At 40.1% G+C, this 9,831-nt stretch overlaps 1 protein-coding gene across 2 annotated transcripts in view; it reads left to right on the top strand.

Annotated features, from left to right (window-relative positions):
• Positions 1 to 3: 3 nt before the first annotated feature.
• ZCCHC7 (zinc finger CCHC-type containing 7) overlaps positions 4 to 9,831 on the top strand; it is a 189,973-nt gene continuing 180,145 nt past the window's right edge. Inside the window, exons 1-2 of one of the 2 annotated variants that reach the window (XM_006103224.3) lie at positions 4 to 77; positions 5,817 to 6,446. In XM_006103224.3, coding sequence (XP_006103286.1) covers positions 5,837 to 6,446 — 610 coding nt within the window. In that variant the 5' untranslated portion in view covers positions 4 to 77; positions 5,817 to 5,836. The remainder of the gene's footprint in view (positions 78 to 5,816; positions 6,447 to 9,831) is intronic. The other variant, XM_006103223.3, reaches the window with a different exon arrangement.

Here is a 9,831-nt window from a genome sequence, read left to right as displayed (position 1 = left end):
TTTGTACTCGCCCCTCCCCGTCCCTCTACGCGTCTTGGTTCCTGGTTGGTGCTTCTTGGTCGCAGCCGCGGCAGTGAGTATGTGTGTGGCAGACCCCGCGCGGCCCGTGGCCGGGGGACCCCCGCTCGCCCTCCGCCTCGCCCGCCGGGCTTTGGAACTGGCGCGTGTCGCCTCGCCGGCCTCCGCGTTCCCCGTCTGTCCCTCGTTCGTGGCGGGGCGCGCGGCTGGCGATCCCTCCGTGCGGCTGTGCCCTGCGCGGCTCGGCTGCCCAGCTGAGGTGTCCGCTCTTCCCTGCCCGGCCACAGCCCGAGGTCGTGGTTCGAACAGGGCTGGGCGCCCCTGGCCTCGGTGGGGGTGGCGGTTCTCTCTGCTTTACCCCCACGACCCCAGGATCGTTCCTGTCTGTTAGGGAAGCTGATGAGTCAGTTGAACGCGGAGGTCCCGCCGCACCGTGAGGGGCCGAGCCTGGGAGGACCGAACAGTCCTCGGCCAAGTCCAGCCTCTGTGGTCAGAAGCAGCAGCTGAAGGGCCAGAAACATTTCGGGAGATGTGCCCCTTCGCTCCTGTAAAATGGGGAGATGTGGGCTGTGTTCGCCAAGATCCCCTTTACCCCTCACATGTCGTGAAACCGCAGTTAGTTCACCTTGAAGAGCTGCCGGGGCGCCGGGGAAGCTGCCTGGAGCCGGCAGCGCGAGGGGGGAGGCAGGCCTGAGGGGAGGCAGGCTGGACTGGAAGGGTAGCCAGGCTGGAGGGGGAGGCAGGCTAGAGGTGTAGCCGAGGTTCTGTGCAGCCTCGCCGGTGACCGCGAATCTCATCTTCAGGCTGGATTCACCCGTATTTCAGATTACAGCGTTGAATTAGGAGATCTTTCAGGCTCGAAGAATAAACAAGCTTCCCTCACACTCTTTCAGGACTTTTCCAAAACTTGATTTTGAACACTTAGGCTATCACATCCAAAGACTTTTAAGGGGGCTTTGTGTATACTTCGACAGTACTATGCTTTTGGGACGTTCAGTATTGCTCTTGGGGAACGAGCTGTGGACGTGGAAGTGGGGATTAAGATAGTTATAAAGATAAAGTACTGTCTAGCGAAAGGAAAGAGATGAGGGAAAGGTGAAGGAAGTGCTTTTGATATTAATGATCCTAAGGGGGCTTCATGCATCCCAAGAACAGCTGGACTTTTCCGAATAAATTTAGCATAATTGTCTCCCAGTAAACATCTCGTATTCTCCCTCTTGTGTGACTATTGTTTCACACGGTTCTCTGGGTTCTCTACTCCAGTCAGATTTGCTCCCCAGTGAAAGTCACATTTGAGGAATGGACAGACTTTAACACTAGAGTCAACAGTTTTTAATATCTCACCATCAGGATAGCTCACTTAAAAGTAAGTCAGGTTTTAAGTTGAAAATAAATTCTATTAGTCACTTTCCATTGAAAACTGAGTTTAAAATCAAGATGCCAATTTACACCTCCGTGAGAATGGATACCTCTGTTACCAAGAAAAAACACCTAGGCTCAAAGTTCTTGGCAAGGAAGTAAGAGCAAAAGGCCCAGCATGATCAGAAGGTAGACTGTTAGAGCCGAAGCATTGGCTTTAAAGACTGTGTAGTAAAACCCAAAAGCTTAAATAAGCCTTCCGTTGTCTAGTTTAAAAATTCAGTGAGGGGTTACTGCTCCCACTGTTGAATGTTGAGAGCCTACACAGTCATTCTCTGCGGCTGATTTAAGCCATTTTAATTGTTTAAGTTTCATCCCCAAACTAATATTTAAGTTTCTTAACATAACCTAAATCTTTTTTGGTCATGGGATGGATGTCTATGATCTTTGAGTACCAAGTTGGGAGGCTCCTGGGTGCTAAACTGACAAACTCAAATGTATGAATTGCCTTTCATGGTTTTTCTACTCCACTGGGAGCTAAAATGGATATTCGTGAAATAAATTTAAGTGTTAGAACCAATTCAAATATAGCTTTGAAGAAAGGCTTTAAAAAAAATCTTCATTTGGAATTATTTTAAAAATTAAAAAAACAACATCTTAGTGAACACTTGGCTGTAAGTTAGGGGAATGTGAATTGGCCCTAGTTATATTCTTCAACTAGGTACCAAACCCTGGGTAGGCCTCTTTATCTCTTTGGACTTCATTTTACATCTTCAATGTAAACTGAAGATGTTGAGTGAGATCATCTGAAAGGTTATCAGACTTAAAATTTTGTGATTCTTATAGGGACCTTATGTTATCTAGTTAAGTATGCTTGAGAATTGTGTACCTTGATAAAAAAGCTGAGAAAGCCTTCTAAATCAAGATTTCATATTAATCCTCTAAGTATACACTTTAAAAAAAAAGTAAAATAAATGCATTTGAATATAATTAAAGTAGTAACATAAACCAAAACAGCCTCAGGCAAACCTTAACCCTGGCATATATAAACTACATAAATAGAAGAGCAAGTTATGCTGAGCACAATTTTCAAGTACAGAAGATAGAAAATCCTCTTAAAGGCCATAGGGGCTAAATTGTTAAATTCATTTTTCTACATTTCAGGGAAAGAGATAAACCCTTAGACCCAAGGAAGTCAGTTTTTATTATATTTCTTTAGTTTATTTTTGGCATACATTCACAGGTGTGCCTATGGCTCTATTCTTAATCCCTTTCCTTTGGGATGGCTCCAAGAGTAGTACAAATTTGTAACTCTGTAATTTAGCTCTTTAATTTTTTTCTGTGCTGCACTGGAATTATGTTTTATCTTAAGTCCACACTGGATCCTCAGGATGGATCCAGTGAGGATTTTGAGGGAAGCATAATTCCTTTGACTTCTTTTAGAATTAATTTACCTATTAAATGAAAAGGAAAGGATTCATCTTTTATTTGAATTCCTCTGAGGCTAACATTTCAATATAAACTGATAAATGCTATGAGCATTATTATTCAGACAGCCACATTCAACTTGTATGACTATAACTGCATAGCCACCTGAAGGACAGTGCAAGAAGGGAACAGGTAAAAAAAATGTACCTTTTAGAAGAAAAAAGGCATTGAAAGTTTGTTCCTTTTCTCCTATCTTTATTGATATAACTGACAAATAATATTGTGTAAGTTTAAGGTGTTGAACATGATTTGATATACATATATATGATTACCACATTGAGATTAGTTAACACATCAATCACCTCACATATTTCCTTTTATTTTTTTCAGTAAGAACATTTAAGATCTGTTCTCTTAGCAGATTTCAAGTATACAATACAGTATTGTTAACTCATTACTTAATCATCTTTTTAAAAATCTAGCTTTATTGAGGTATAATTGACATACAACACTGGCTAAGTTTAAGATACACAACAAAAATTGGTTTCTTTTTTTCTGTAAAAAAATTTTATTTCTTCATTGGCTTTTATTTAATTGACTAGAGGCCTGGTGCACGAATTCATACATGGGTGGGGCCTCTCTGGGTGGCCTGCGGGGATAGGGCCAAAACCCGAAGTCCATTGCTGCCTGCAGCTCCTACCTGCCTCTCCTGCTCATCCCGGCCCCACTGTACCTGCCGCAGGCTCGCGCCCATCAGTCCTGATCAGGAGAGGCTCATGCTGCCACAGCAGCGCTTGCCAGCCATAGCCCTGTGTCTGGCGCCCTCCTGAGGGGAGTGGCCTGAGGGCTAGGGCTAAAAATGACTCTCCTGGATTGTGAGAGGGTGCAGGTCAGGCCGAGGGACCCCACAGTGCACAATCAGGCCAGGGAGGGGCCGTGGGAGGTTGGCCAGGATGGGAGAGACCACGGGAGGGCTCGAGGGCATGTCTGGCCCATCTCGCTCAGTCCCAATTGGCCAGACCCCAGCAGCAAGCTAACCTATGGGTTGGAGCATCTGCCCCCTGGTGGTCAGTGCATGTCATAGCTACTGGTCGACCAGTCGACTATCTTTTTCCTGGTGGCCAGTGCACATCATAGCGAGCTGTTGAGCAGCCTTAGCATATCATTAGCATATTATGCTTTGATTGGTTGAACAGTTGACCGGATGATTGGACAATTAGCATATTAGGCTTTTATTATATAGGATTCTTGGAGTCAGCTGGTTTTATCACCAAATCTACCATCAGAACACCCTGACATTTTGGGCAGAGAATTGGTAAACTAAGAAAATGACTAGTCTTTCTAAATTATGTCTGTATAGATAAAAGGGGAGTAGAAAGAATAGATTGTCATTGTTATTCTCTAGGCTGTCCCTGATTTTTTAAAAAACATCAGTTATTTTTCCAGAGCTCTCATTTTGATCAATATTCCATCAGTACCTAATTGAAACATCTATGTAGATTTTTGGTTGATGACATGAGAATAGTTGGAATAGTTGGAGACAACTATGAAAATCCCATCATAATTTTCTTATTTTAGGTACATATTAGACATCATGGCCGAAGAACAAATGCCTGATGATTTATTCTTTATTAATTTAACAGACATTTATAGAGATCCTGCTAAAATAGCAGTTACTCTGCTGGGTTTTGGGTATCCATTGTTAACCAAATGCATATAGTTCCTGCTCTCCTGGAGTATGTGATCAGTGCTTGTGGGAGATTTACTTTAAATTAGTAATTAGAAATGTGGTGTTTTGGAAGTGCTATGGAAGCCTATGAAAGAGACACTTAATTTAATCTGGTGGGTCAAGGAAAGCTTCCCTGAGAAGTGATGCTTAAGCAGAGTTGAAGGATGACAGGATTTAATATGCTCACAGTCGGAAAGTAAAGTTCTTCCAAAGCTGAGTTCTGCCTCAGTTTCAGGTCCTTAGTAAGTTTATATTTTATACCTATCTTTTAGCTGGCACAGAAGTAAACCAGGTTTATCAGATATATATATATATATAATTTGGTTAAGGATTAGAAAGCCATGAGGTTATTTTTAAAAATATATATATTTTATTGATTTTTTACAGCGAGGAAGGGAGAGGGATAGAGAGTTAGAAACATCAGTGAGGGAGAAACATCGATCAGCTGCCTCCTGCACACCCCCCACTGGGGATGTCCCCGAAACCAAGGTACATGCCCTTGACCGGAATCGAACCTGGGACCCTTCAGTCCTCAGGCTGATACTCTATCCACTGAGCCAAACCGGTTAGGCTATTTTTTAAAACTGAGAATAAAAGTCTACACAAAAACAGTAAATAAAATTGTTACCCATTGTAGATGTTAGTCATAGCTGAAGTAATATTCCTATATGAGAATGTATACCAAAAAGATGAGATCCAGAACCAAGGAGGAGAGGTAGAATAGTGAGAATTACATAAATATATTTGTGATTTTGGAGAAAAAGTATTAGGTGTCTGAGGCAATGGATTACAACCTTTTTCCTTTCCAACATACCTGCAAAATACATCATTTTCTTTAATAACTATAACTCAATTTGTTGGTAGTAATTTTCATTTGGGAGGGTGGGCATTATTAGAGTAGGTCATAATTGGATTTAGAAATCCTTGAAAAAAAAAGATGTTCCAAGAGAAAAAGCTATTTTAAAAAAATCCTTACCCAAGGATATGTTTTTATTGATTTTTAGAGAGAGAAAGGGGTGAGGGGTGACGAGAGAGAAACATCGATGGATGTGAGAAACATCAATCATTTGTCACCCATAGGCATCCTGACTGGGACTTGAACCCATAACCTTTTTGTGTATGGGCCAATGCTCTAAGCAACCCAGGCCACCTGGCCAGGGTGAAAAAAAGGTATTTTAACATGTTATTGAGAAAAATGATAGCCTTTGTATAGAAGTTAGCACTAAACAGGCATGACCTGAGTTTTAAAAATACGTTCTTTGTATGACTTTCTCTTTTACAGCATCACTGTTACAGACTTTCATGATGTTTGGTGGTTATGAGACTGTAGAAGCTTATGAAGATGACCTTTATCGTGAAGAGTCATCTAGTGAACTGAGTGTCGATAGTGAGGTGGAATTTCAGCTCTACAGCCAAGTACATTATGCTCAAGATCTTGATAATATCATCAGGGAGGAAGAACATGAAGAAAAGAACTCTGGGGATTCTGAATCATCTAGTAGTAAGCAAAATCAAAAGAACTTAATTATCCTTTCAGATAGTGAGGTCATCCAGCTATCAGATGGGTCAGAAGTCATCACTTTGTCCGATGAAGATAGTATTTATAGATGTAAAAGAAAGAATTTAAGAGTCCAAGCAAAAGAAAAGACCAGAGATTCTCCTGCTTCTCTTCATTCTCATGAGTTGGATGGTAAGAAATGCAAGAAGGATATTAAGAAGCCTAAACCTGAAAAGAAATCAGGTATGATCCGAGAGGTTATGATTATAGAAGTCAGTTCAAGTGAAGAGGAAGAGAGCACCATTTCAGACAGTGACAACGTGGAAAGCTGGATGCTGCTGGGATGTGGAGTTGAGGATAAAGATGATGATATCCTTCTCAATCTTGTGGGATGTGATAACTCTGTTAATGAAGGTTAGTATCATGTTGGCCATTTTGAAAAGTAGTATCATCTTTAGAAGACTTTTCCTAGACAAAAAGGGTCTGCTCCATTTAATTCCTCACCTTTTGGTCGTGTTTTTTGCCTTGTTTCTTGTGAGACTCTCTTACCAAAGGCTACTCTAATGGTGGTCTGTCTGAACATCAGAAAGAGTATGTCAAAATATCAAAGAAACTCTGCTTCTGCTGGAAGCAATTTCATAGCTGCTTCTTCCTGTTTGGCTAGAGCCAGTTCTGGACCTGAAATCTTAGTTTCCCTCTCTTTCTGCTTGGTACCACAGGTGAGTACTCCATCCACCTCTGACATTGGTCCCATGCTCTCATTCAGCCAACTCTATTGGGTCTGCTGCTTCTTAAGTGATTTGCTTACCTAGGAGTTATTCAGGTAGCAAGCATTGGGAATGCTTGGTACACATAGGATATGGAATTAATATTAAGATTGCAGGAGCGCCACAATAAGTAAGGTAGGAAACTGAAAAGCTAAAAGTGTGCAGTAGACTAGGAGAGAATGCAAATTCTGAGAACCACATCACAGGATTGAAATTTCGGTGTTAGCTTTGTCTCTTCTGTCACAAGTAGTCATCTAGTATTGATATTTATCCTTTTAAAAAGTGCCTTTCATGTCTTATCTTTTATATCCAATGCCTAGCAATAGTTTCCTAAATGATCCTTTTTTTTTTAAAATATATCTTCCCTGCACACTATAAAGGTCCTGAAATGCCCTTTTACTCAGAGTATTTTACTGCTGCTCCAAAACCTTTCATGGTACCCACTTGCCCTCTGAGGAGTGTTGATACTGAATGGAGATCATGCTCTGGAGCTCCAGAGATTGACAAACTTTGTAAGGAGCCAGATAAGAAATATTTTAGGTTTCCAGGCCACAGGATCTCCTAACTACTTAACTTTGCCCTTATTGTGGGCACAATACCTAAGAAATGGGATGGTTCGTTCGTTCTTTTTTTTTTTTAATTGATTTTTTTTTTTAAGAGAGAGAGAGGCGTGGAGAGAAAGAGAGAGAAATGATGTGAGAGAGAAACATCGATTGGTTGCTTCCCGCATGTGCCGACTGGGGATTGAACCTGCATCCTGGGTATGTGCCCTGATCAGGAATTGAACCTGCCACCTTTTGGTGTATGGGAGGATGCTCTAACCAACTGAACCACACTGACCAGACCTGGGATGGTTATTTCAACAAACTCTTATTTATAAAAACAGGTGGCTGCCTCAGCCTGTAATAGGCCAACTCTGAGAATTTGACAGCAAAAGGAGGAAAAGAAATAGAATAGTACATAGATATAGTATGTAGAAAAGAAATAAAACATAGAGCAAAATCAAGTAAAGTTTTGTCAGAATGAAGAAGATCTAATAGTGTTTTTAGAAGGAAAAAACTTTTGAAGGAAAGATTATACCTGTTTGGTAGATTAGAGTGGGAGGGGCCAAGTAGAAGATGGATTCAGGTATATATGTCTGAATTAGTTTTAAAAGGGGAGAGACACATCATTAGTCACTAAATTATCAAATATTTGTAGAGAAGAATTTCATTGTTTGGGGGATATCTGTATTTTTATTGAGATGAAATTAACATAAAACTAACCATTTTAAAGTGCTCAATTCAGTGGTTTTTAGTTCATTGGAAATGTAGAACCGTTACATCTATGTAGTTCCAAAACATTTTCACCACATCCAAAGGAAACACTGTACCCATTGAAGTCACTTTCATTCCTGCCTCCTCAGACCCTGCAACCACTAATTTGTTTCTGTCTCTATGCATTTACCTATTCTGGATATTTCATCTAAATAGAAGCATACAATATGTGACCTTTTGTGTCTGGCTTTCACTTAGCATAATGTTTTGGAGATTTGTGCATGTTGTAGCACATATCAGTTCTTCATTCTTTTTAAGGCTGAATAATATTCCATTCTGTGAATATATTACATTTTGTTTATCCATTCATTTGTTGATTGACATGGGTTATTTCCACCTTTTGGCTGTTGTGAACAGTGCTGTTGTTGAACATTCATTCATATTTAGGTATTTATTCAAATACCTGTTTTGGATATTCTTTTGATTATATACCTAGGAATGCAATTACTGGTATTTTTATATTTCACTTTTTGAGGAATTACCTATTTTTCACAGTGGCTGCACCATTATACAGTTTTATCAGTACGAGGATTCCACTTAACGGCATGGTTTTTTATGATGACTTGTCGTATTGTATATTTCTATATGATTTGCACATTTCTACTAATATTTGGTAGGCTCTTTGCTATTTTTTATTCCCCCCGCCCCCATTTTGTTTCATATAGTTGTTGCTTATGTTGGCTTATGTTTTTTCTAGAATAGCTTTTTTGCATAAAATTTCTTTATATGTTGCCATTCATTTATAATTTTTAAAGAAACTGGTTCATTCTTATAGCTATGTATTCCTTTAAAGTTTAGTGTGTGTGTATTAGTAAAAATGTTTGATACAAGACCTAAGTAATTTCTGATTCCAGACATTCAGTGTATGCTTCTATTATCCATATTGACATTTATCTCTACTCTTTGCTCCTAGGAATTTTTAAAAATATATTTTTATTGACCAGACAGAGAGAGAGAGAGAGAGAGAGAGATCAATGATGAGAGAGAATCATTGATTGGCTGCTTCCTGCACACCCCACATTGGGGATTGAGCCTGCAACTCTGGCATATGCCCTGATGGGGAATCAAACCTTGACCTTCTGGTTCATAGATTGATGTTCAACCACTGAGCCATGCTGGCCAGGCTAGGATTTGTTTTTTTTTGTTTTTTGTTTCAGCCAAATTGAAACAAATTCTGCAGCCTGCAAATTAACTTGCTTGATTCTTATGAACTCTTACAGATATTCAAATATATATTCCTATTTTATTTCCTTGATCTGCTAATGCCATAATCCTATTTCTTTCCAGTTAATAAGCAGTATATTCAGTGCTGATACCTATTTGAGTGTGTTGTTATTCTCTAGTCATTATTAGCTCATTCATAAATAGATCTGGGGATAGGTCTGATTCAGTGTATATAATAGTCTCTAGAGAAAAGATTTTTTCATGTTGGTGGAATTTTGTGGAAATTCTGGCATACTTTTGAAATGATGATTGTTAAACAGCAACAACAGCTAATCTGTGTACTCCTTTCCCTTCCCTCAACCCCTACCCCCAAACTATGACATATTTAAAATATCAATAGGATATAAGAGAAGAGATTATAAACTACTTGATGGCAGGTCTTTTCCACACTCAGAAGTCTCCTTTTTATATATTTATACTAGAGGCCCAGTGCATGAAATTCGTGCACTGGAGCGGGGGGGGGGGGGGGTCTCCCTCAGCCTGGCCTGTGCC

This window comes from Myotis lucifugus, unplaced genomic scaffold (genome assembly GCF_000147115.1).
Source record: "Myotis lucifugus unplaced genomic scaffold, Myoluc2.0 scaffold_472, whole genome shotgun sequence".
NCBI classification, from domain to species: Eukaryota; Metazoa; Chordata; class Mammalia; order Chiroptera; family Vespertilionidae; genus Myotis; species Myotis lucifugus.
Note: the sequence above shows the minus strand (reverse complement) of the source record. Positions and strands in the feature narration are given on the sequence as shown.